General features: G+C 61.4%; 2 protein-coding genes and 1 long non-coding RNA gene across 10 annotated transcripts; 2 read left to right on the forward strand and 1 right to left on the reverse strand.

The window, feature by feature from the left end:
* Nucleotides 1-2603: 2603 nt before the first annotated feature.
* LOC122433049 lies at nt 2604-9317 on the reverse strand. Of its 2 annotated transcripts, none has more exons than XR_006267012.1 (3): nt 8830-9317; nt 5030-5102; nt 2604-4085 (listed from the first exon to the last, which is right to left on the reverse strand). It is a non-coding gene; the product is annotated as an uncharacterized LOC122433049 (long non-coding RNA). The 2 variants fall into 2 exon arrangements; XR_006267013.1 differs by lacking the exon at nt 8830-9317 and adding an exon at nt 6455-6622.
* A 31-nt stretch (nt 9318-9348) lies between these two features.
* PSMG3 (proteasome assembly chaperone 3) lies at nt 9349-11333 on the forward strand. 2 transcript variants are annotated; one of them, XM_043455487.1, is made up of 3 exons: nt 9349-9467; nt 10041-10278; nt 10875-11333. In XM_043455487.1, exons 2-3 carry the CDS (start codon nt 10063-10065, stop codon nt 11025-11027), a joined length of 369 nt encoding a protein of 122 aa, XP_043311422.1. In that variant the 5' UTR covers nt 9349-9467; nt 10041-10062; the 3' UTR covers nt 11028-11333. The 2 variants fall into 2 exon arrangements, with proteins under 2 accessions (XP_043311422.1, XP_043311421.1); XM_043455486.1 differs by having other exon boundaries at nt 9390-9501.
* Nucleotides 11334-14854: 3521 nt separating this feature from the next.
* On the forward strand, nt 14855-25370 carry TMEM184A (transmembrane protein 184A). Of its 6 annotated transcripts, none has more exons than XM_043455477.1 (9): nt 14855-15049; nt 18893-19081; nt 21406-21571; nt 21964-22054; nt 22160-22235; nt 22351-22442; nt 23098-23267; nt 23708-23905; nt 24619-25370. In XM_043455477.1, the coding sequence occupies exons 2-9, from the start codon at nt 18893-18895 to the stop codon at nt 24879-24881; spliced, it is 1245 nt and encodes a 414-aa protein (XP_043311412.1). In that variant the 5' UTR covers nt 14855-15049; the 3' UTR covers nt 24882-25370. The 6 variants fall into 6 exon arrangements, with proteins under 6 accessions (XP_043311412.1, XP_043311417.1, XP_043311411.1 ...); XM_043455482.1 differs by lacking the exon at nt 14855-15049 and adding an exon at nt 17996-18244 and having other exon boundaries at nt 23191-23267; XM_043455476.1 differs by lacking the exon at nt 14855-15049 and adding an exon at nt 18000-18244.
* The last annotated feature ends 212 nt before the right edge of the window (nt 25371-25582 follow it).

The raw sequence follows: 25582 nt of genomic DNA on the forward strand, positions 1-25582 counted from the left end.
CTGCTGCCCCCCAGGGGTGTTCGCTGGTAACGCAGGGACTCCCTGCCCGGCTCCTCCCTCCCAGATCCTACTCAGACCCCAGCCTGGGTGCACCTGGGGCTCTGGGTGCGTCTGCCCGGTACAACACCCGCTGATAGCCAGGAGTACATCTCCTTCTCTCCCCTTTGAACTTCTCTTCTGAAACATGCTACAGATTCAAACGGTACAGAAACGCGTGGCCGTGGAAACTGAAAGTCCCACCTAATTCTTTACCCCCACCACCCCAGAAGGCCAGCGTCGTGAAGGAAAAGGCTTTCAACAGACAGCGGACCCTGTGTCTCAGGATCTCGTTGCATATAGGTCCGTCTCCTTCTGTTTCAGAGTTGTTTTCCTAGAGGAGTGTTCCCACTGCGCTTTCAGCCTCCTTTGAACGTCTCGCCAGCTGCCTTTGTTGGGGTGGGGCTTCTGCTTTTACCTGACGCTGCCTTGACCTGCAGCTGTTTGCTCATCATTGGTCTCTTATCTGCAGTGAGGTGGTGGGCATCTGGGGGGCCCTGAGACCAGCTCCCTGCAGAGGGTGCCCACTGGCTGAGTGAGCAAGCAAACATTTCACGCCTGGATGGATGGAGAGATGGACACATGGAGAGAATGCAGGGATGAATGTACTGAGTATGTACTATGTATGTATGTGTGATGGATGGACACACAGGTGGATGCACGGATTTGAAGGCTGGATGATTTCCCACGGTAGGGACGGACCACATGGTGTTCATCTGTTTGCCTGTCCATGGACACTTGGGTCGCTTCCACCTTCTGGCTACAGGGAACGTACCGCGGTGAACGCGGGTGTGCATGTTGACATATCGCTTCAGGGCCCTGCTTTCAGTTCTTCTGGGCAAAAAGAAGTGGAACAGTTTGATCACATCATAATTCAATGTTTTGAGGAACCGCCACATGGTTTTGCACAGCGACCGCAGCATTTACAGCCCCCCACGAACAGCGCCCAGTTCCCCCACACCCCGGCCGACGCTTGGTCTCTCCACATCTGTGTATACACCAGCCATCCCGATGGGTGTGACGGGCCCCCGTTTAAAGGCAGTGACTGCCTTGGGCGGGGGTGGGAGTTTCCTACTGCTTCTGTCTGCTCTTCGCCTGAATCATTTCCTTGCCCTTCTTTAATTTACAAAGCTTAGGATTCACTCCCAACACACAGTTCCCAGAGTGTAGACGAGTGCTCAGTCACCAGCACACTCAGGACACGGCAGATCCGTCAGCCCCCGGCGTCCCCCGTCGGCATCCGAACCTGCCCCTCACTCCCGCCCGGCAACCGCGGACCCACACAGGATCCTGCCTTTTCCAGAATATCACCCGAGTTGACTCAGAGCACACTGCCTTCCCTGCTGGGCTTCCTTCCTGGTTCTGTTCTTGGGATCCATCCCCGCCATCAAAAGCCCCGATAACTCCCTCCTTCCCATCAGAGAGCAGTGCTCCGTCCGCAGATGGACACAGCTTGTCATCTGTCCACCTGCTGGAATTCAGTTTCTGGTCCCTGAGAACGCCTGTGTGCAGGTGTTGGTATGAAATGACGTTCGTGTCGCCCGGGTAAACATCAACGTGTAGGCAGTTGCGTGGCAGGTGCGTCTTCGCCGCCGTGAGAAGAGCCACACCGCTTTCAAGGTGCCCGCCCTGTCAGCACCCCCAGCAGCAGTGCAGGGCGCCCCAGCTGCTCCGCGTTCCCGCCAGCACGTGGCACAGCGGGTCCCTGCGGAGGTCAGCTGTCTGTCTTGCTGGAGACGCTCTAGTAGCCACATCTCTTGTGGTCATCAGCCCACCCTGACTCACAGAACCGCAGACGTTGGATTCGGAAAAGCCTTCAAACTCTTTCTGAGTCCAGTCCCGTCAGCGCAGACACCCTGGCACAACCCCAGTGACCGCCCAGCCTCAACACCTCCGGAGGGAGAGTGCTCACCACCTCCAACGGAAGGCCCGACATTTCCGGTGGTCAGACAGTCCACGTGTTGTGCCCAGGCTGCCTTCCCAGACCCTCTGCGGGGTACAGGCCCCCAGCCCAGTGTGCAGATGCGGAACGGGCCTTCAGAAAGGCAAGCCTGCCTCTGGCCTCCCCAGAGAGCCCCACGCCCTCCCTGCTTGGACGAGACCTACACCAGGTTCCCCCACCCCTGCCCGGCCCTGTCCCCATCACAGGCCTGGAGCTCAGAGGATGGATCAGAGGCACCTGGAGGCCACCCAGTCAGTTTGCCCATTTTACAGATGAGGAAACTGAGGCCCAGAGCACGGAAGGGCGTTCCATGGTCATCAGAAGTTAGTGCCGGGGCCCAGGGGCAGGGCTTCATCCTTCCGCTTCATCCTACCCCCTCCCCACTCCCACCCACTACCCTGGACCCCTGTCTCACACACCAACTAGAATACAACCCAACTTGGCCGACCTTTATCAAAGCCGTATGCTGGCTTTCTGTCCTCTCCCCGTAAGAGAGGGGAGGACGACCGATAACCAGCCTGGCAGGCTCTGTCGTTCAGCTCAACACGGGGCAACAAGACGGCTTCTCATCAGGGGAAATAACTTCTTAAAATATTGAAAGAAAGGCTTTCAGAAATTGCACTTGGATTAGGGTTTCATTTATTAAAGAACTGAACAAATAGTGCAAGATATGAGTACAAGGAAGTCTTCAATATCTTTAATGAGGGCAGGAAGCTTCGCTTCAAGAACAAAAATACTGAAACCTGACCAAGTTCGGCAGAAAACAAGGTGACAAGCTAAACTTAATTCTATGCCCTGCTGAAATTAGGTCAGAAAACAGAGAATTTTCTTTGTGTTTACCATGTGACGTTAAATAAAAATACTCCTGCTGACATAAAGCTCCACAGCTGGGGGCACCGCTGGGCCGTGGAGAGGGCACCTGGCCGGAGAGACAGCACCAGCCTCCACGGGAAAGCGCTGCTTCCACGCCTGGCCAGGGTGGCAGGCGTCTCGGAAATGGGTCTTTGCATGCTCTCTGGGAAGCGGATTTACGCCATTTCAAGAGAAACATGCCCGGGACCCTCATAAACTGGGCCCGGTCTTAACGGTGTTTGCTTCCCTCAGGAGAAGTTAGAATCTCAGGCGCCCCGGGGTTCGTCTCTGTGATGAAACGCGCGTGACTCTCATGGGCCGCCTTTAATCTTACATCCTGTTCCCTCCCTCAACGTAGACAAGCCTAGTTCGTAAAAAGACAACGGTCACCGTCTTTCCCCAGGCAACTGGGTGCAGCGAAAGGGTCGCTTCTGGGTCACAGAGCCGGCTGGCTGGAACTGCTTCGTTTCCGTGCTGCTCCTTACGCACGGCTCTCTGGAACCGCCGAGCAGGGGCACTCCACACCACACAGGTGACTGCCGGGCTCGCAGCCACGCCTTGAGACCAGGCTGCAGCCTGCCAAGGGCAGACAAAGAGCAGCGGCAGGCTGGGGTGACAGCCGGGGTCCGCAGGCACGAAGGCGCCGCCTCCTTGGCCGCGGGGCTGCCGAGTGCACAGAGGTCTGCAGATACCCTGAGGCTGACCCTGGTCGCCACGCTGCCCTCTCGGCCCCCACAGCTCTCATGCCCGCTTCTGAACGCACGTCCTGTTTCAGCAAGGCGCGGCCTCTGCGTCATCACAGCCTTTCTCCGGAGAGGGGGCCGTGGCATCAGGCCCTCACGGCCCCAACGGTCCCTAGGACGCCACTCTGATACCAGACCCGGCATCGAGGGGAGTCAGGGACTGAGCCTCTCCTGGTCTTTCTGCTGCTGCCAAAGCTTGGCGCATGGAGAGGCTGGCGTCACGGACCACACGAGGGCCTGTGCGCAGGGCACTGCCAGGGAAACTCCATGACTCGTGAGGGGAAGGGGACTCTGTAAGAGCCTCGTGTGGGCCAGGCCCTAAAGGAGGCCCTTCTGCAAGTGGTATGTCATTTAATCCCGCCAATTGTTGAACGAGCAAGAACGGGTTTCTCCAAGAGGGATAAAGCACTGACAGAGGCAGAGCACAGCTGGGTCTCAAAGGCTGAGGGACGGAGGTCGGACACGAGAGGCCGCAGAGTGTCAGCCCACCTGCAGGAAATGCCCAGGACAGGCTGAACCATAGAAGCGGAAAGTGAATGAGTGGTTTCCAGTAGGAAGTCCTAAATATTCTGTCATTCCCACTTGCAACCTCTTCTTTGACATATATTATTTAGAAGTATTTTTTAAAGTCCTAGATACATGGGTTAACGCTTTTGTGTTAATTGTTTCTTTTCTTTTTATGACCGAGCCACAAGGCTCGCAGGATCTTAGTTCCGCGACCAGGGACTGAACCCACAGCAGTGAAAGCTCCGAGTCCTAATCACTGGACAGCCAGGGAATTCCTGACATTAACTTTTTGTAAAAACAGTGACTGAGTCAAGAACAGGCACGTGACCCAGGATGGTCTAAGGAGATTCAGTCATGGGAGTTGCACTGGGGACCCAAGGAAAGGGAAGCTGCTGAGGTGTGGAGGCTGGTGGTTTCACCACAGCACCGGGACAGCCCATGCACCTGCAGAGCTGAGAGGCAGAGGGAGATGTCAGAGCTCTGGTCTTCTCTGTACAAACCCGTCTGTTCTCCTTTTGGGCAGAAGATGGTTTCACATCTGTGTCTGCCACCTACACTTGAAAAAATCTGAATGGATGCAGCTTTCTCACTCACTCGAAGCTATCTATGATCTAAATGTAATAAAATATCTGTATCTGATGGCTGTCTCAGGCCTGCATTACAAATGTAATCTCCAATGGCTGCGACCCAGACTGGCCAAGAGAAGTGAGAGCAAGCATCATTTATACAAATAAAGTGGTTCTGGGACTTCCCTGGTGGTCCAGTGGTTAGGACTGTGTTTTCACTGCTGCGGCCCATGTTCAACTGCTGGTCAGGGAAGTGAGATCCCGAAAGCCAGGAGGTGCAGCCAAATAAATAAGTAAAGTGGTTCCACTAACTGCTGTGTCTCATAAAAATTTAGAGGGATGTTGCCTCTGCAAGACGGAGGCAAACCCTGGCAATGCCTTACATGCTCCAAGACTGTGATACCCGAAGTCCTGCTGGTCCAGGTTTTGGCCGCCTGGGGGCCTGCAGTCAGGAGGCTGCAGAGAAAAACAGACATTGTCATAACACAAGGAGTTTCATGAATGAATTGACTATTTGCATAATTGGGCTCCGCTCAGGCGTCCCTCACTGTGTAGCTCCAGAATCTACTTCTCTCCGCCTCTTTCTCTGTCTCTCTCACACACACACCCCCCCAACACTGAACGCCCTGGGAATCATGTTGTGAGGCTGTGGAAGTGCGGTGCAGATCAAGTCAGATTGTAAATCCTGCAAAACATGCAAAATTTCAGAAAGTCCATAAAAAAATTGCTGAGGGATGTTCATACCTGGCCCAAAGCCATTGGCAAGTGTGGGAGGGCCTGACTGTGCAACTGAGGACCAGGAAACTGACAAAGCTGGTGTCATGCTGGGGCTCCCACTGTGAGCGACGTGAACAGCAAGGGGCTAGGAGAGGCTCCTGGGGAAATGGATGGTGAGCTTATACATCTCAGCACAACTGACCCTTTTCATGACAGAGCTGAGAAAATCATACACGATGTGAAGGAGAACGTGGAGAGCTAACATACACTTTGTTGGAAAAATTATGACCTGCCAAAACAACACCTGATTAATTCTTCATTGGTTCTACAACTTATCATTGCATTAAGAACCTACATTCCCTTGAATACAAGACAAATTCAAAATACTCCCCCTCCTTTTTTTTTTCAAGATAAATTCTCAAATTCTTTTGCCCCACCATTGACATCATTACTATGTCACTCCCCTTTTTAGTGAATTCACTTAAGGGATCTTTCTTTCCAGTTCGAGTCTCATCTTGCACTCAAGTAGTCGGGGGCAGGCGGTGATGACGTGCTCCAATATTGTAAATTCTGCTCACACCCCCACTCAGCCCACCAGGAAGCCCCCAAGCCCCGACGGCCATCACCTCAGTCTGGGACTGCATCTCACCTCCTGTGTCCTTCATACTCAGTCTTTACCAAAGATCTAAACCAAAGAACCCCATCATAAAAACATTATCCAGTTTGGGGACTTCCCTGGCAGTCCAGTGAAAAACAGAGTTCACCTTCCAACACAGGGGCTGTGGGTTCCATCCCTGGTCAGGAAGCTAAGGTCCCACAAGCCTCACAGCCAAAAACCCAAGACATAAAACAGAAGCAATATAACAACAAATTCAACAGAGACTTAAAAAACGGTCATCAAAAAGAATCTTTAAAAAACTATCTACTTTGTTCTTCAGCATCTCTTTAATAAAAGAGATAAGCTTATTCCCGACTTGGGGGGTTTTGTTTTGTTTTGGGTGGGGTTTCTTCGGGAGAGGTCAGATTTCTTGTACCTATTTGCCTACAGAGAGAGAATGCATGAATTGGTAAATAAAAGTAAATGAACCTACTTTTACAGGTTTCACACGGCAATACATTGGCAATTGGCTTTTGAGGCATGTGTGGATGGACGGGTGTTTAAGTTTAGAGTCACGAAAACCTAGATCCTCCTGAGAAACTGTATGCTGCTTCTTTTGAATATCAGAACCACGAAACTCCTTATCTTCCCCTCGGTGAACTGGCTGCAAAAAAACTCAAAATACAAGGTTTCTCTTGACTTTTATGTCTATCTTGATCACGTTTTGCAGACATTCCTTTTTCTTTCATGCCGCCAGAAATCACTGTGCAAGGAGCATGCTTCATCTGACATAACCCGGATTGTGCACGGAGTTCTTAAACCCTGAGAAAAAGCAGTTAAGGATAGGAGGGTGCCAACATTTCCTAGGTGGTTCAGTGGTAAAGAATCTGCCTGCTAAAGTAGAAGACACAGTTTCAATCTCTGGGTCAGGAAGATCCCCTGGAGGAGGAAATGACAACTCACAGCAGTATTCTTGCCTGGGAAATCCCATGGACTGAGAAGTCTAGTGGGCTACAGTCCATGGACTAGCAGAGAGTTGGACATGACAACAGGGCTTCCTAAAGGGTTAAGTGATGTGGACAGACCAGGCCGGGGAATCTGCCTCCACAGGCCTGTCAGGAAGCCGGAAAGGCTTCTGAGGGGGTGTTCGTCTCTTCACGGAGAGGCTCAAGGCTCTGATTACTGCAGGGACAGCACATGACCCCTCCTCTGCCAACACCACTTCAGCTCAGAGAGATGTGCGCAGTGGTGGTGGTGGGGTTGCTCTCAGACCCCTGGGGGGACCAGAAATTATCCTGCTGCAGGACAGCACTGCCCCTGCTCTTGCCCTTCACCTGGGCGTGTGCATCGTGAGACCAGTAATCAAGGGTAAAGTTCGGAAGCCCAGATCCCACCCTTATCAGCTTTGTGACCTTGGGCAAGTTCTGAACATACTGTCTATACAACAGGGACGATAATGTGTCCACTTAGTGGGGTTAAGATTAAATACGTTACTACAGGAAAGCACTTTGCACAACTCTGGCACACACCAAGTGCCAAATAAATGTCAGCTGTTGTCATCCCCTTGGCCGCGGAAGGCTAGCCCAGAAGGGCTTTTGAGGGCAGAGGCTCCTGGTACCACCTAAAGGAGTGCAAAGGCCTCAGGGAGTTCCCTAGAGCTCCAGTGGTTAAGACTCCGCACTTCCAATGCAGGTGACGTGGGTTCCATCCCTGGTCAGGGAACTAAGATCCCACATGCCATGTGGTACAGCCAGAAGAGGTTTTCTGAAGACTCAGTGACTTTCAAAGATGTGTGTTTTGCTGTGTGGGTCTTCGTCGCTGCGAAGGCTTCTCGCTAGCTGCGGCGAGCGGAGGATACGCTCTAGCTGTGGTGCTGGGCTGAGTCTCATTGTGGCGGCTTCTCTCCTTGTGGGTTTCAGAGCCCAGGCTAAGAAGTTGTGCACAGGCGGAGCTGCCCCTCAGGAGGTGGACTCTTTCCAGACCACGAATTGAACCTGTCTCCTGCACTGTCAGGCAGATTCTTTACCACTGAGGCCCCCGGAAAGCCCCCAAAAGATTATTTTTTTTAAAAGACTTTTGTTACTACCAGGCAGAGCATACTGACAAAGATTCTCTCCTAGACCAGACTGTACTCCCTGAACTATTTTTTTAAAAATTCTATTCCATATTTTATTTATTTAATTTTGGCTGCGCTGGGTCTTCCTTGCAGCACTTGGGCTTAGCTGCAGCATGTGGGCTCTAGTCCCCTGGCGAGGAATGGAACCCTGCCCTGGGAGCACCGTCTTATCCACTGCACCACCAGGGAAGTCCCTCTTAACTCTTTCCCAGCTAGGCACTCACTTTGGGACTTCTGTTATGTCTCTACATTTTCCAGTCTTAGTAAGAACTGCTCCCCGAATCCTGCATGTCTGGTAACAGCCAATGTCCAACCAGTTTCTCATCCCCCACCGTCCCCCAGGTGGTCTGAGGCCACCCTGGCCTGCCTCCAGCAGGAATTCTGCTAGGTTTTCCTACCTAGAAACCCCTCAACCCCCTTTCCTCTTAGTAATTTTCCACCCACTGACCCTATCCAGAACCTTGGCTGTAAATCCCCACTGGTTCCTGTTGTTCTAAATGAAAAATGTCACCTGATGTACCAGTAAGCAAAGGATGTTGCAACCTACAAGCCATCACATCACAGCTGCCCGACGGTGCACCCTGAGGGTGAGAAACCGCGCTGGCCCCAGGAAGCTAACATGCACATCAAAGGAACGTAGGAAAGCGCTGAATTCCTAGATACCCGGTTTTCCTTTATTACGCACTGTGCTGACTTTCGGACTACCCGATCTTTGTTGTAAAAACCCCTGCAAACCCTGGCTCCTCCCGTACCTCTTCGGGCCAGTCCGTCAGTTATCTGAGATGCTGCGTCCTGGGCTTAAGTCCTCAGTTTTGTCCAACTTTTGGACAAGTTTTCTCCGACTTTTAGGTCGTGTGTTTTTTTCCAGTCAACAGGCATTTGGGATGAACCCGGAGGGTCCCACACTGAGGTCTCTTGCGCCCTTAGACAACGGTCCTGACTGGAATGTTTTCGGCGCTTAAAGTGGCGGCCGGCCCTGCTTTTCTCTCAGCAACCCGTGCTTCCTTGAGGGTACTGGAGCCTATGGCCAAGGGGCCAGAAACCCCGTTTCTGAGCTTCCTCAACCACAGAGCTGCAGGGTCTCCCTCAGGAGGGCGCGAGGACGCCCTTCTGGAGAAGTCAGACGCCCCTCGCCTGAGGACCAAGGGCCAGAGGCCCACGGGGTGGTGCTGCAGCCTCTTTACGCAAACATGGCGCCCAACCCTCCCTGCCCGGAAGCACGGAACCCACAGGGCAGAGGCCCTAGACTGCCGCTGGAACCGGAAGCCCCTCAGGCTGCACTTCCGGCGGGGGCGCGGAGCGAGCTGGAGTGCGCGGAGCGAGCGGGAGGGCTCGGCGCTCGCAGGGCGGGGCCGCGGCGCCTGCATGCGTCACTTCCGGGCGCGGCGCGGTGAGCGCGGGCGGCATGGCGGGTGGCGGGCTAGGTGGGTGTTCCGCGGGGCTGGCGCCGGGCGGAGAGGCTGGGCGCCCCCGCGGGCGCCGGCAGGCCCCCGCCGTCCTCTTCCCCGCACTTTAGTCGGGGTGCTGCTGCTTCTGTGGGACTGACGGCTTCCCCAAACGCAGAAAACGATTAGTGGGCGGGCCGGAGGGGCGGCGGAGGCCCGGCCTGCCGCTCTGCCGGGTTTCCGAACTTGCGGCGCCTACTCCCCCTGCGAGGGCGGGCCGCCGGGACTCAGGGAGGGCCCTCGGGGTGGGGTGGGGCCCCCGGGCGGGGAAGACGAGCCCTCGTCTGCCTCCACAGGCAGAAGCGTACTTTGACATTCAGCCTGTGTACCTCTGTGTGTCTGAGTGAATCCAGAAAGTTCCGGGCGAATAAAGCCTGTGTGGGCGAACAGACACAGGCTTTTGAATGGGTCAACTTGTGTTTCTCTTTTAATGCCAAATAGTGTTTATTCTGGAGCTCCCAGGCTGTCTGCCATTGATCGATTTACTTATTTTCGTTTTTTCTTAACATAAATGAAAGGTGCCTTTGAGCAGACTCAGCTATGGAAGGTAAACCATTGGTGACATCCAAACAGAAGACTGCAGTGGTGTGTGGAGTCCCCACTCAGGTGGTCTGCACAGCCTTCAGCAGTCACATCCTGGTAGTGGTGACCCAGTTGGGGAAGATGGGTACCCTGGTCTCCCTGGAACCCAGCAGTGTGACTAGTGACATCGGCAAGCCTGTGCTGACCACTAAAGTCCTCCTTGGGAAGGATGAGGTAATGTGGTTGGGAAGGGCTCCCAGTCCGTACTTTGTCAGGATGTGGAGCATCTGGTAGGCAAGCACACCTCCTGTCCCCTCCCACCCCCCCACCATGGCCCAAGGCAGCATTGTTCCGGGCCTCCCAGATAATTGGAGGGTGTCCACCTGCTACGTGCAGCTCATCAGCATTTTATCAGACAGACACGCAGAGGCATTGATTTTGTAATGCAAGCCTGTGCCACAGTGTGACCCCATCATAGTGCCTTATGGTTATGAGTGCCTGTCCTGCCCCGTTCTGGAAAGATCATCTGTGAGGTCTGACAGGCTTTCCCTCTGTGGACTCTCACGGCCCTTCCCAGAGTAGAGATAACCAGGAGAGGCAGGAGCCGGAAAGCACTAAGGAAACACGTCTAATGATGCTCCCAAGCAGTGTGTTTATGACTGAGTGTCCAGAGGGTCTTGTTAAATCTGAATCACTGTCGCTCCCCACTGGCCAGGTGATGATTTAATGGAGTGGGAAGCTGGCCTGGGCTCCTGAGAGGTACTGGGAGAAGGCATTAAGAAAAAGGTTTCTTTCCGTTAAAGCGGTTTTCTCCTCTTGCCCTTTATCAGCCTCTCGTCCATGTCTTTGCAAGGAACCTGGTGGCATTTGTGTCTCAAGAAGCTGGAAACAGAGCCGTTCTCCTCGCCCTGGCCGTGAAGGACAGGAACATGGAGGTGGTGAAGGCCCTGAGGGAGGTGATCCAGACGTGCCAGGTGTGGTGAGCCTGCAGCGGCCACCCCGCCGTCCCGAGGGACGCAAGGATCTGAAGGTCCTCCTTGAGTTAGGAGGAGGAGCTCTCTGGCTGTGGCCCTTGAAGCTAGAAGAAGCACAAACTCCTCAGGCTGATCTTGGTTTGGAGGCTGACGTCCCCTGTGGAGGGAGGACAGGAAACGTGTCCTGAGAACGTTGTGAGTCCTCCCCAGGTCCAGACAGCTGTACCTGTGTGAGAATTGACGGAATGAGTCAAGGCCCTTAAATGTTGGGGGGAATTTTTTTTTTATTATTAAAAATAAATGCATATCCCCAAATACCTTACCATTCTTAACAATGCTGAGAAATGTCAGGCACACAGCATATGTTTACTGCAGTGAACGGCCAGGGCGAGGAAAACCTATTTGGCAAAAGCTCGATCTGAGGTTTACATGGTGAGATGGCTCCAGGAGCTGACTCTGCCCCTTCCTCATCCTGCTTCTCTTCCTGTGGCTTTTCTGAGTCTTCCGTTGCCCAGATGCCGCTCGCATCCTCGCGGTGGGCTGGCACGCTAGCCTCCAGAGCTGTGTGCTTAAAGGCGAGGGGTAGAGGAGTATCCCCCCACAGGCGCGGGTGCTTGTGAGAACGGCCGGGAGGCAGAAGCGCAGACTGGGACGTGAGGGGCTGCCGAGGACCGGTAGTGTCGAGACCACGCTGCTGGTCTAACCTGAGAAGGATTCAGTGAGGTTGCTGAGCACGGGACAGGGGACAGCCGTGTTCAAAGGCTCGTCCCTCAGCAGATGCCAGGGACCCCGGGGACGCACTGTCACGGCCCCTCAGGACCGTCGGGTAAGCCCGCAGGCACCCAGCAGCTGCGGGGTGACCCGGTGACCCGTGTCAGGAGAGCCAGGCAGTCATACGAGGGTCCACCAGACTTCCGGAGCGGGTGCAGATGCCCCTGTGTGGGGAGCTTGAGGCACCTGGGAGCCAGGCCCCCACCCGGGAAAACAAGCAGATCCACGCCGGGAGACACAGGGCTCTTCGGCGGCCACATCTGGCTGGGGGCCCCGGGTCCCGCCTCCCTGCTGCTCGCGCTCAGCCCCGGCCTTTCTCCTGAGAAGACCCCACCTGGCGTGTGCACTTGGGGGGCCTGCACAGACGCTTTAAAGGCCAGAAACCAGCTGACAAACCAGAGAAGGGAAAGGCCTGCCCACCTGTGTGTGCAGACCCGAGGGGCGACCCAGGTCACAGCAGGTGTGGGGACACAGATACTGGAGTAGAGGAGATATGTTGGGGAGGGCGGCAGGACCTGGGAATGATGGGGGGGTGGTACTCCTGGAGAACTCGCGCCTGGCTGGGCGCACAGAGCCGCCTCGATCTGTATCAGCCTGTAATCAGCGCGCTTGTTATCTAAGCATCAGACGAGTCTGGAAACACGCTTTTCCCGCTCAACCAGCCGGGAACCTGAACCTTGGGTCAGGCTCCAGCCTGGGGCTAACTCCAGATTTGCAGCTTTGGTTTTCTGACTCGGCCCCTAAATGTACGAGAGGTCTGGCTCATGCTGCCTGTCGGTGAGCCCTGGGCTCACCCTTCAATCCTGTTAACACGTTATCCTCCCGCCCACCCCACAAGGTCACTGCTCTCACCTACACGGCAGTTGAAACAGGGGCACGCTGCCACCAAGCGGCAGGGCTGGGGTTTGAAGCAAGCGGAGGGCCCTGAGGCCACGCTAGTCACCCTGCCCCAGGCCCCTCACTGGTACTCCTTGGATGGGCCACACTGTCTTCCCTGGTAGCTCAGCTGGTCAAGAATCTGCCTGCAGTGCAGGAGACCTGAGTTTGATCGCTGGGTTGGGAAGATCCCCTGGAGAAGGGAAGAGCTACCCACTCCAGGATTCTTGCCTGGAGAATTCCATGGAAAGAGGAGCCTGGCGGGCTACAGTCCATGGGGTCGCAGAGTTGGACGTGACTTAGCAACTTTGACTTTTCCACACTGTTTACCCGGCCCCAGCCCCTTGCTGACACTCCTTGGTCCCCTTTCTAAGGGACAGGCCATCCTCATCGACATGCAGGCGGATGTCCCTGCTCTGCGTGCAGAGCTCTGGTGCAGCCTCGCGCGGAGGCGTCCTGCGCACCAGGCCCTGGCGGCGCCCCCACCGTCCGACCGAGCCCTCGTGACTGCTGTTAAGAGGCAGGTGGACAGTGGAGGAAATGGAGGCTCAGCAGGACGGGGCGAGTTGCTCAGACCCCCAGGGGACTGGCCCCAGGATACAAATACACTTGAGCCCCTGTTATCTGTGCTGTCCCACGGCTGCCCGCCTGGAATGTGGGGGGACGGCTGATGTATGACTGAAAGCAGGGTCCCTAGCACTGTCCGGAGTGGTACGTACAGCTGCCCGAAGCTGTCTGGTGGCTATCGAGAGCAAAGACTTCTGTCGCTGAAGCCACCACCTCGCTGCTCTGCTCTGCCTTGTAAATCAAGATGAGTGGCTCGTGAGAAGGCGCTTGGCCCTTGCTTTCCGCGGTGCTCTGCTCGCAGCTGCTATAATTCAGGAGGAGAGATACATGCTCCAATAAAGAGATCCATAAAGCCACGGTTTCCGCAGGCAGGGCTGTCGGCTTCGTGGAAATTGTTATTCCTTTGGATGGAAAGGCTGCATATGGTGCTTTACCCAGCGATCAAACTGTAATTACAACTCCCAGCAATTTATGGCCGAATGTGAATAACGCACGTGGGGCCGATGTGCCAGCCCCTGCAACACCGACAGGCGCAGGAAGTGCCCTTGTTCAAGGCCATGCCCTTGGACTAATGCAGTGTGGGCTGGACACGCGGTATGGTGTGGGATGGACATGCAGTGTGGGGTGGACACGCGGTGTGGTGTGGGATGGACATGTAGTGTGGGGTGGACACGCAGTGTGGTGTGGAATGGACACGCAGTGTGGGGTGGACATTCCTGCTGCTGAGTTGCAAGCAGAGAAGCCCACGTTCCCCTCCTGCTCGCCGCCTTTTCCTAAGTGGACACAGGCCTGTAGCTCTGGCTCAGAGTCAAGGCCGAGTGGGTCCCTTGGCAGTCAAGAGAGGCCAGGAGGGCGGCTGCCCTAGGTTATCCATCCAAGCAGCTTGTCCGGGGTTTGACAGAGCCCTGGATCCACCTGAACCAATTACGACAGGCAACCCGCGGAGTGAGGCAGCGGCCGCGGGCTCAGCTGGATAAGCTGGTGTTGGCTGTTTTGTTTAGCACCTTGGAGCGAAACTGGAAATCAGGAGGGGGCGCTGGGCAGGGGACAAGGGTGATGGCCGGATCCATGAGCTCAGAGCTGGCTGAGTGACGTGGACAGTGACTGTGCCATCGGCTCTCACAGTCACAGATGCAGAGCAGGGGGCAGGCCCGGCCTCCTGTGGGGACCAGGGACATCAGGATGGTACATTCCGCATGGACTGCGAGACGTGGGAGGTGCCGGAGCCCTGGAAGGCGCGGCTCCCTGATGTGGGGCAGTTGAGGGCAGAAGGGACAAAGACAGGAAGATGGAACAGCGTGAAGGGAGGAGGGCTGGGTCGGGGTGCTCCGGGTGTGGCAGACGCCACGTCACCCCACTCAACCCTCACCACACGTGAAGTGGACCTCAGACCCCCGGCCACACAGACGGGCCGGGCAGATGCAGGACCCAGAGCCACAGCGCTCCCTGGTCCAGCAGGACCACGCCCTGGGGTCGGAGACGTGATAGGCAGGTGGTGGGTGGGTAGGAAGGATGGCTGGTCCCAACCCTGGGCAGGGCACAGCGGAGGGCGTAGCTGGGCTACCCGGGCAGGTAGGGCCGGCCTGGCAGGGTGGCTGGGGCGGGTGGCAGGGAGGCGTCTCCTGGGTCTGGGGCAAGGCCAGCGCTTTCCCAGCAGCAGGCGTATCGGACTGACCCAGGCCGCCGGGAGAAGGCACGGCAGAGGCCTGGAGGTCTGGCGGTGGTGCCGGACAGCTCAGCCACCCCCTCGGGCCTGGAGGCCTTCATCAGACCTGCTTCAGGGGCCCGGCCTGACGGCCGAGGGCGTTACCAGGGAGGTGAGCTGTGTGTGTGTGTGTGTGCGCGCGTGTGCGCGTGTGTGCACGTGTGAGTGTGTGCGCCTGCACACCCAGGAGACAGATGTGTCCAGGCTGGGCCCTGCACACCCCTGGAGAGAAATGCCCACACCCTGAGATTCTGAGCTCCACAGCGGCTCCATCCCCAGCCCGTCCCCACCCCTGAGGCCATGCCCCCTGCCAGGCCCCCGGGTGCCACCAGGTGACCAAAAAGGGCCTCAGGCCAGGCCCAGGTCAGCACCCCTGCCCCAGCGCCACCGGGAAGAGTGCCCCCAGGCAGGCAGCCAGGGCTGCCGGTCTGCTCTTGGGTAACGGGCAGGTACGGACAGGCCCCCGGCAGGCACAGGCTCTCCCGGGGACCGGGGCAGCAGGCCTGGGCACGGGCAGGAAAGAGCACGGGATGCAAGGAGACGGCCCCGTGTGGGTGGCCGCGGGGCAGGCCTGGTTGGCTTGGTGACCGGGCAGCAGAAGGCCACCCACGTGCACTCGCTGGCGGGACCCCACGCCCAGCCCCCGGCGGCGGCAGCCGAGGCCGCCTTTGGGAGGAGCCGGCAGAGCCTCCCGAGTCCCGCGCTGACCAGGGCTGCCCTGCCGCACACGGCCATCCATCACCCGCGGAAACCAGGGCCGGGAGAGGCCACAGTCAGCCGAGGCCACAGACGCAGGGAGGGGCCCGCAGGTCCCGGGCCTGCCTCTGACGGGTGCCCTGCACCCCCGGCTTCAGGCCCAGGGTCCCGCCCAGGCAAGGAGCTGGCACCTTGGACAGGGGGAGGCCACGCTTCCAAAACTGCCCCCAAACTAGAACTGGAAGGACCCTCAGCCCCCGCCCCGCTGAGGCCCAGAGGGAGTGGAGGAGAGGCTCGGGGTCCCCAGGCTGGTGGGCGGCCAGGCTGGGACTCATCCCCCACGGGCTGCAGAGGCATTCTGGGGGGCCTGACCAGGCTCCCGGCCCAGGCCGTGCAGGTGTTGGCTGAGTCAGCGGGCATTCTGCGGGCAGCAGCCACAGCCCAGGGGTGAGTCTGTTTGCCGCCCGTGGGCACCGTCAGCAAGGGCCCGGGGAGTGTCAAAGGACCCTGGCAGGCCAGCCCAGGGTGGGTGGCTCTCAGCAGGGGAAGGGCCTGCATGCAAGGAGAGTGGTAGGGGAGAGTCTGCCCACCGCGTGCCCCCAGAGATGTCCCCAGGCGGCAGGCTGGCCTAGAAAGGGGCTGGCTCGGTAGGGACGCCTGGAGGACGGTTTGGTGCCCTACGCAGGCCAAGAGCCCCGGGCATCAGGTCACTGAGGTGAGGGACAGGCGTCAGGACGAGGGCGCTGAGGTCTGTGACGGGCCGCGGCATCCCAGCCTCCTGCAGCCTGGCCAGGAGCCGCCTGGGGCCCCGTCACCTGTCAGGTGACCTGCAGTCAGGGGCCTCGGCTTCTGGACGGGCAGGTTTGTCCCGAGACGGACTCGGTCAGTGTCCAGCCCCGGGCGGGCGAGCAGGCCCAGCCGGACCGGCCACCTCTCCCGGGGAAGCGTGGCTGCGACAGCAGTAGGGCCTCCTTTGGCTGGAGGGTCCCATGGTGGCCGAAGGGTCGGCCTCACCCTGGCCCTCCCCAGGACCAGGGTGCTGAAGCCCTCGCCTCCCTAGAGCCGGGACCCTTCGCCAGTCATGCGCGGGCTTGGCATAGCTGGCCCTTCCCTCTAAACTGGAGAAGCCACGCCTGACCTCCCCCCCCCGGGGGCCCCCAGGGCCCCCGGCTGCCGCGCCGGGCACATGGCCCTGCTCTGCGGTCTGGGGTCTGCGGTCTGGGGCTCAAGGAGGGATTGGGTGGGGCAGGGACTACAGTCTGCACACAGCACCCCGGGGAAGGGCTGGCAGAGCCCAGACTCACCTCTGCAGACAAGAAAGCAGAGGCGGCGAGGTGAAGGGGTCTCTGAGGAGGCTGGGGTCCCGGCAGGAGGCAGGGCCGAGGCGGCTGCTGGGGTGACCTGATCAGGAAGCCGCAGGACGGGCGGGCGCCCAGGCTTATAACGTGCGGCCACTGCGCCGGGGGCCGGTGGGGCTGGGGGCCCGCGGGAGCTCGCGGCGGCGGGAGAAGCCACAGGCCGCAGCGGTGTGGGAGCCCACGGGCAGGGCGCTGGCTCCCCACGGCCCGGGCATGGGCTGGGCAGGGCACAGGGATCCTGACGCCTGTGGAATTGAAGGAGGTGACGGGAGAGGAGGTGACATTCGGGATGCAGGACGAGGCGGCCTGCAGGGGGCCTGGGGGAGGGGTGGTCCAGGGCTTTCCCTGCGTTAGGACCAGGACCTCAGGGAGTGTCTAGGGGCTCCCTGGGGCGACCGTGTGGGTGGACACATGCAGGTGCAGGGGCTGGCGGCCTCTCCCCGGGCCCCCCATACCCCTGGGGGACCCCGGTCACGTCCCCCAACGACTCCCGCCTCTGGAAGGAGCCTGACCCCTTGACCCAGGGCCTGGGGGAGGCTGGGCGTCACCAAGAACAGACTGTGCAGGCAGGCACCCGTGCTGATGCCTGCCAAGGCGCCCCCGCCGCCCCCTCTGAGGCCAGGCGGGTGGGCACCCCCCTCCGACCCCGGCCCAGGGCTGACCCCGCAGGCCCAGCCCGCCTTTCTCACTCACCCTGGTCCCTCCTCCCCTCCTCCAGCAAACAAACACAGGAACGTTTCCAGTGGACTTTTGGGGGTGGGGACCCGATGATAGATTTACCCCTTTTAAGGGGCATTTAATCCACCCTCCATGTCACGCTATGCCCCCTCTGTCTCCTCGGAGAACTCCATCAGCCCGACGGGAAGCCTGTACCCACAGGGACTCAGCCCACCCTGGCCCGCCGCAGACCCGCCCCCTGTGTCAGGCCCCTGCTGGCCCGGCCTTCTGGTCCAGGCAGGTGAGGGCAGTCCCAGGAGCCAGCCGCCTGGAGCAAACAGCCGGGGGAGGGATAGAGTGTCAGGGGAGGGGCCCGCCCTCCGCTCCGCCCCTCTGCCGGCCCGCCCTCCGCCCGAGGCTGGGGGGCCACGGGGCTGTGTGTGCAGGTGGCCGCCCCTCCCCAGGCCTCCTGAAGGTAGTCCGATCCCACCCCCACCGGGGCCACCCGCCGGGTTCACTGGCCACGCAAACGACCAGCCTGGCTTCCCTGGAGGCCTGGCCACCCAGGACTGGCCCGGGAGCTTCCTGCCCGAGAGGTAGGTGCTGGGCCCCGTGACCAGGGCTGCAGGGAGGGGTGGCGACCTCAAGTGCGAGAGCAGGGAGGTGCCTGGCGCCCCAGCAGGTCACAAGAGACTGCAGAGCGGGCACCCAGGACAGGCGAGCGGTCCTGGGGTGGCCAGGGGCCCTGGCCAAGCAGGACGCCAGACGGTCAGGCAGGCAGGCTGGGTGGGTGGGTACCGGGCGTACCCCCAACCCTGTCTGCTGCTGAGGGCAGGGCCAGTCTGGCCGGCTTCCCAGACCCCACCCCCGGCAGGCAGGGCCAGAGGGGCTCCCCGACTTCCTCAGATGTCTTTGGTCTGGGACGCGGGCTCCCCGCAAGCCCAGGACACCAGAGGGGCACTGCCCCAGGTCACAGCCGGGCAGCTGGCATCTGCACCCAGGCGGCCGACTCCGGGAAGGAGGGCACCTCGGGGCCGGGCCTCAGAGTTGCGTCCCTGCACACGGAGGGCTGCCCGGAGCCCAGGTGTGTGGGCAGGAGAGGCTCCCTGGCGCCCTTGCGGGAGGGCCGCTGCCAGGAGCCCAGCACAGCCGCCCAGCCCGGCGCTCCCACCCGCCCACACTGCTGCCCGCCCCCGGCGCACTTTGCCCTCACCACGTCCCGTGTGCCCTCCCTCCCTCTGCAGATGACTGACGCTCCCGGGCTCCCAGGCCACCCCCTGGCGTGGACGCCACCGGCCGGGCCTGCAGGGCCGCACATGGAGCGTACGGGAAACGGCTCGCAGGGCGCCGGGCCCCTCTTCCTCACCTCGCCGCTGGCCCGCGGCGTCTCGGGCATCTTCGTGTGGGCGGCCCTGGTGCTCACTGGCCACCAGGTGAGCCTCCCCTTGGAGCCCGCTGGGGACCCGCGCCCTGGGAGCTGCAGCCCAGCCCCAGGAGGCCTGCTCAGCCCGCAGCCTCGGGGCAGACCCGGAGGCCTGGCCGGCTGGAGGAGCAGCGCCTAGTGCTTGCCACGTGGGGGAGGGTCAGGGGACGCAGAAAGCCAGGCCGGAGGACACGGCCTCCGCCCAGCAGTGGGAAGAACTCTAGCCGGACGCCTGGTACCCCCCACACCGGGGCGCTTCGTCAGCCCGTGGGCCCGTTCGCTGAGGTCAGTGGCAGGGTCCCCTTTCACAGATGAGAAGACTGAGGCTGGGAGAGGCCAGGGGTCAGAGCGTGGCTGGAGGGGCCCAGAGCTGGAGAGCCAGGTCGCCCCAGGTGGACGCGCCGGGCCTGGCAGCGAGAGTGAGGGAGTGGCCGGGGTGAGGGTGAGAGGTGGTGCTTGCGGGCAGCTCTGGGCAGTGGGTACCAGGCATCGCAGATAGCAGAGGGTCTCGGGAGCCCAGGACCAGCCCAGAGAGGCATGAGCAGACGTGGGCGAGAGAGGGCTGGAGGCATTGGGGACCCCAAAAGAGGGGCTCCCCAGATGTGTGGGAGTTTGGCCTTCAGCTGGGGGTGCTGGGGAGCCAGAGGAGGCTGGGTCTGGGCACCAAGGGCAGAGTGGCCCCGTGGGACAGTTTGGCTGGCAGCATTGCAGGGGCTGGGCTGGTGGAGTGAGCCTGGGGCAGGGGCAGTCAGGAGACTGGCTAGTGGGGCAGCAGGTGGCCAGAGGCCTCGAGGCAGGGCCGTGGGGGCCGATGCCCCCCCCCCCACCCAGTGAGAGTCGCCCCCAGGGTGGTGCATGTCTAGGCGTGGCCTCAGATAACCAGGTCGTAAGCGGGACAGGGCAAGCGTATTAGGGTGGGCCAGGTGCAGCTGAGAGCGGCAGGAGGAGGTGGCCCCTTCCTGTTGGGGCCACCCAGGAGGCCTTCCTGGAGGAGGCAGTATTTGCCCTGTGTTTTAGCAAGCTGTCCCGGGGCATCTGGATGGTAGACAGGACAGGTGGGTGGTGCGTTGGCATCATGCGGAAGTCAGGCCTTCTTCCTGGTGGCAGCATGGCTTTAGGTTCCCAGGCAGCTGTGCTTTGTGGGACGAGGAGCACCGGGGTGGGGGATGGGCACCCAGCGTCCTGGGTCCAGGCTGTCCCAGTTCCAGCCACAGTCTGGGCCTTGGCTTGGCCCTCGGTCCAGCCCTGACCTTCTGTGATTCTGGGAGCGTGTGTTTGGAGCCGTGTCCCGGGGCCCCACGGCCTGGGCAGGGCTAACGGAGACCCCGTGGGCGGCACTTCCCCACCCCCTGTCCTCCCCCCACCCCGACAGGGAGTCCCTCACTCTCCACCCAGGGGGACAGAGAGCGACTCGACCCTCACTTTAAAGACGGGGCATTGAGGCCCGAGAGGACAGCAGCTTGGCGAGGCCCGCAGCGGGCAGCGCCTGCCCAGGGGCCCGAGTCTGTCTCCCGATAGCTGGTCAGGCCGTGCCCTTCCCACTGCACCCACTGGGGAGGGAGCGGCTGATAAGGAGCCTGACTGACGCAAGCCTGCCCCCACCACCCCGGGCTGTGCCCCCAGAGGCTGGGCTTCTGCGCTCAGCCTGCCTTCGGCCTGCCCCTCCCCCCTCCCTCATGGCGATTCCTCCGGGAAGCCTCCCGGGGTGCTGGGGGCCACGGCCAGCTACCTGTTTGCCTGGCTCCCTGTGCTTCTTCCCCCCACTGCGTTTTCATGTCCTTGTAGAAAACGAGGAAGATGTGGGAAGGTCACAGACGATCACGGGGACCACCCATCTGTCCCTCTCGTCCAGGGACGTCTCCCCCGTCATCTCTGCCCGGCTCTGGCACACACCTGGGTCCTACTTGGCTTGCTGTCCTGTCGCGTTCTCTCGGAGCAGCTCCCCAGGCTGGTGCCTGGGGCTGAGGGTCGCCCTCTGCTTGGCATCACAGTCACGGGCCCACCACCAGGCTCGGTCTCCTGTGTCCCTACGATGAACGTCTTTGAACATGAATCCTGTCTTTGTTTCTGGATAAATCTGTTCTGTGGGCTAAGTCCCTAGGAGGGGTCAGAGGCATCAGCCATTCTAACGACCCCATGTCCCAGTGCCACACTGCTCCCAGGCCAGCGTACATGCCCACCCCCGAGATGAATGAATGAACGAGCCCGTGACCAAATGCACATTCCCAGTGCGCAGCGTCCGCTCAGGGGAGGCTGGCTCTGCTTCCTCCCACTGGCTGGGGGGCCGGGGGCGGCGGGCAGCGTGCCCCAGGCCTGCCCTCTCCGCCCGCCCAGATCTACCTGCACCTGCGTGCCTACACGGTGCCCAACGAGCAGCGGTACATCATCCGCCTGCTGCTAGTCGTCCCCGTCTACGCCTTCGACTCCTGGCTCAGCCTCCTCCTCCTGGGGGCCCAGCAGCACTACGTCTACTTAGACTCCGTGCGGGATTGCTACGAAGGTGAGTGCCGCCGGCTCTCCAGGGCCCGCGGAGCGAGTGAGCGGCTCCCGGGGGCTTGCACAGCCCCCGCCAGCCTGAATCCGGCTTAGCGAGGGCCCTGCCGGATGGCCAGATCAAGGGTGCCAAGGAGACTCCCGAGGTCCCAAGGTGGGGGTGGGGCTGCAGCTGGGCCTGCCTGGAGCCTGGGAGGGGTCATGGACCGGGGTGGGAGCGTCTGAGGCGCAGGGGCTGCTGTGGGCCCCACGGCCCCCCACCCCGGGGATGTCCCAGGGCGGGCGGCAGCCCCGTGAGGGGTGAGTCTGTGTGTCCCCGGCAGGGGCCGCCCAGGAGCTCTGCGGGGCCGGCCGGCCTCGTGGGCTGCCCAGGCTCACTGCCCACACCCGGCTCTGCAGCCTTTGTCATTTACAGCTTCCTGAGCCTCTGCTTCCAGTACCTGGGGGGCGAGAGCGCCATCATGGCTGAGATCCGGGGAAAGCCCATCCGGTAAGCATCTGCCCAGAGCCCGTGGGTCCTCCACACCCCGGTGGGCAGCCAGGCCACTCTGGGGGTGTCCTCCGGGGACACGCCTCAGGGACTCCTGCACCCCAGGACCAGCTGCTTCCACGGCACCTGCTGCCTTCAGGGCATGACCTACTCCATTGGCTTTCTGCGCTTCTGCAAGCAGGTGAGTGCCTGGGCCCCCCGGCCAGTCCCCCACGGCCCCTGCGCGCCCAGCATGCTGGGCTGGCTCCTCACCAGCGGCCCCCAGCCACCATCCTCAGCCCCTCCCCGACCCCCAGGCCACGCTGCAGTTCTGCATTGTGAAGCCCATCATGGCCTTGGTCACCATCGTCCTGCAGGCATTCGGCAAATACCACGACGGGGACTTCAAGTGAGGCCTGGCTGGCGTGCGGGAGGGGCGGGGGGCACCCTCGGGGGGCAGGGGCGGGAGGCAGGGCTCAGCGCAGGGGAAAGGGCCGGGGGCAAGGCTGTGGCAAACAGACCCTTGTCACAGGTGAGCCCTGGGAACCCCAGGGCTTCGCGGCCCGACAGCACAGCCCCCAGACAGTGAGGATGGATTTAAGGGCACCCGGGGAGCCGAGCTCCGCCCTTGCACACGCCCCTGGGCCAGGCCCACAGGCACGTCTCACACACATGCACACTCCTGCTCACATGTGCAGACACATGCTCGCACAGGGGAGTGCACACATGCGTGTGCACACATAAAGCTCACGTATGCATGCTCACACGGTCACATGCACACCAACACCCGCACACGGCGTGGGTCCACCTTGCGCAGGGCTGTGCCCGTGGCAGGAAGGTGGAGAGGGGCAGCGGGGCCCCTGCCTGGAGGGGGCGGGATCTGAAGACCAGCGCCCGCAGCTCCTCAGCCGCCCCGCCTGGGTGCCCCGTGCGGCCCTGGAGGGGGGCCCGGGTCTGAGTCTCTGCGGTGCCCAGGCTGGGGGCTCAGGCCACTGGCGCAGCAGGTGGGGCGGGGCGGGCACAGGGCCGTGGCCGCCCTGATGGGCTCCCGCCCTGGCCCCCAGCGTCCGCAGCGGCTACCTGTACGTCACCCTTGTCTACAACGCCTCAGTCAGCCTGGCGCTCTACGCCCTGTTCCTCTTCTACTCCGCCACCAGCGAGCTGCTGCGACCCTTTGAGCCTGTGCTCAAGTTCCTCACCATCAAGGCCGTCATCTTCCTCTCTTTCTGGCAGGGTGGGTGGACAAGGCCCCGGGTGCCCTCAGGCCCAGCCCCACCCCCAGCTGCGGCTGCTGTCAGTGGGCAGCCCTCTCAGCAGGGGAGACAGCGAGGACCCCCCGGGAGGTGGGGCCTGATGTGGGGAGACAGGACGCCCAGAGGGGTGCAGGAGCCCCGCGCCCACCAGCCCCTGGGCACTCCTGGCCCCCACTTCTCAGAGGGCAGTGAGCAGCTGGGGCCGGGGGAGAGCAAGACAGGCCCTCGGGGGATTCTCGATGCCCGCTGTGCCAAGGACCCCACACTGGAGGCGCCCAGCCCCCCTGAACTGAGCTCAGACCCTGCAGACCCCCCCCCCCAAGCTCACGCGGCCTCAGCAGGGGGGTGGTCTTGGCTGGGGTCAGCTCCCGTCCAGCCTCCTGTCCGGCGCAACTGACTGAGCGGCCGGCACCACCCCCAGGGCTGCTGCTGGCCATCCTGGAGAGGTGTGGGGTCATCCCCGAGGTCCAGGTCATCGACGGGAACACGGTGGGGGCCGGCACGGTGGCCGCCGGGTACCAGAACTTCATCATCTGCATCGAGATGCTCTTTGCTTCCATCGCCCTGCGCTACGCCTTCACCTGCCAGGTGTACTCGGAGAAGAAAGACCACTCTCCAGGTATGCAGGACCGCAGCCCCAGGCTGTGGAGCCCCTGGACCGTCTTGAGGGCAGGGGTGCTGAGGGGGGCCCGAGCAGCCCCCTGAACCATGCCTGTGTTCCCCATCTCACCCTGGTGGGCAGGGAGATGGCCCCAAGGAGGGCCCGAGCCCTCGACAGGAGCCTCACCTGCTCATGGTCCAGGGGAGGAGACCAGAGCCAGGATGAGCTGAGTGAGCTGGCGGGACCTGGCGTTTGGGCCTAGGGTCCCTCCTGTCCCCCAGGCCTGGGGGGGTACCCGCCAGCACTCCCAGGTGCCCAGACAGGCCTGGCAGGACAGTCGGGGGGCTGGCTGGCACTGGCGCCCCTAGAGAAAGGCCCGTGTGGGTAGGGATGGGCCTCGGCCTGGACTGGTCAGCCTGGAGTGGTGAGGAGGTGGAGATAAGGTGGGGGCCCCAGGGTGGAGATAAGGTGGGGGGCCAACCCAAGGTGGCCTCCCGCCATTGGCCCTGGCAGAGGGTCTGGGCTGGGAGCGCCCCAGGGCTGGGCCAAGATTCAGGGGTTCTGGAGTCACCCCCTACTGGCCGAGCCAGGACCTGGACATGAAGAAAGGCCTCGGCCCTGGGCAGCCCGCAGTCTGGCAGGGAGGAAGCCGGGTCCTGGGGGCGGGGTGCATGAGGGGCGGGGTGGTGTATGCCCAGGGAGCACCCAGCCCACCCGCCGCCCGCCCCCAGCCCCCTCAGCGCCCATGCAGAGCATCTCCAGTGGCCTCAAGGAGACCATGAGCCCGCAGGACATCGTGCAGGACGCCATCCACAACTTCTCACCCGCCTACCAGCAGTACACACAGCAGGCCACACAGGAGGCCGCCCGGCCGGCCCAGGGCAGGGCGCCATCGCCCTGCACGCCCCCCCACGGCCCGGATGGCGGCCCCGGTGGGGGCAGGAAGGGCCGCAACATGGAGAAGAGGATGTTGATACCCGCGGAGGAGCTGTAGGGGGCCCGCGGTCAGCGGCCACCCAGAAAGGACAGGGCGCCCCGCCCACTGACCATCTTGCCAAAGGTCAGGCCTCTCCCGGGAGCTTCCTGCCCACCCACCTGCGGCTTGTGGAGTGGGTCACCTGGCAGTCCTGCCAGGCGCCCAGGGGCTGCACCCTCACTTGGGTGGGCCCGCAGCCCCAGAAGAGGGCACTCGCGCCCCCCAGATGGCCCCAGGGACCTGCCGGGCTCCCCTGGCCGTCAGCTCAGGCGGCCTCCCTGCACGGACAGACCCCAGGCGGGGCAGCAATGGGGAAGGACGCTGGGCGGCCCCGAGCTGGGGGCCGCACAGGCAGGAGGGCTCCACCCGGGCTGTGGGAGGCGGGGCGGCCCATGGAGGGGGGTGTGCTGGCCGTGGCCTGGGGGAGGGGCAGGGCCCCCAGTGGAGGGTACGGGATCTCCTGGTGACCTGCACTTATTTATACATAAACAGCCGAGTTTTCTCGTGCCTCCAGCAGCCTGTGTCCCTGCAGGGTCAGCGCTCTGACGGACGGATCGCGGGGTTGGGGGGACAGTCTGTGTGCTGCGGGGAGGGTCTTGTCCACCGCGGGGCGGCCGGCCACAGTCACAGCTCCAAGCAGGCGGGCGAGGGGCTTGGACCTGAGATGGGGTGGCCTGCCCCTCGCGGGCTCTGATATCCAGAGCCTCCGCTCTCCCGGT

The sequence above is a fragment of the Cervus canadensis genome, chromosome 32, assembly GCF_019320065.1.
Source record: "Cervus canadensis isolate Bull #8, Minnesota chromosome 32, ASM1932006v1, whole genome shotgun sequence".
NCBI lineage: Eukaryota > Metazoa > Chordata > Mammalia > Artiodactyla > Cervidae > Cervus > Cervus canadensis.

What these genes read in the sequence shown, in the direction of transcription:
- TMEM184A (XM_043455477.1), top strand. Translation starts at nt 18,893, where the DNA reads ATGACTGACGCTCCCGGGCTCCCAGGCCACCCCCTGGCGTGGACGCCA. An exon ending in CGTGCGGGATTGCTACGAAG is followed by an intron (nt 21,572 to 21,963) that starts GTGAGTGCCGCC and finishes CCGGCTCTGCAG; the next exon opens with CCTTTGTCATTTACAGCTTC. An exon ending in TACCACGACGGGGACTTCAA is followed by an intron (nt 22,443 to 23,097) that starts GTGAGGCCTGGC and finishes CCTGGCCCCCAG; the next exon opens with CGTCCGCAGCGGCTACCTGT.
- PSMG3 (XM_043455487.1), top strand. Translation starts at nt 10,063, where the DNA reads ATGGAAGGTAAACCATTGGTGACATCCAAACAGAAGACTGCAGTGGTG. An exon ending in TCCTCCTTGGGAAGGATGAG is followed by an intron (nt 10,279 to 10,874) that starts GTAATGTGGTTG and finishes GCCCTTTATCAG; the next exon opens with CCTCTCGTCCATGTCTTTGC.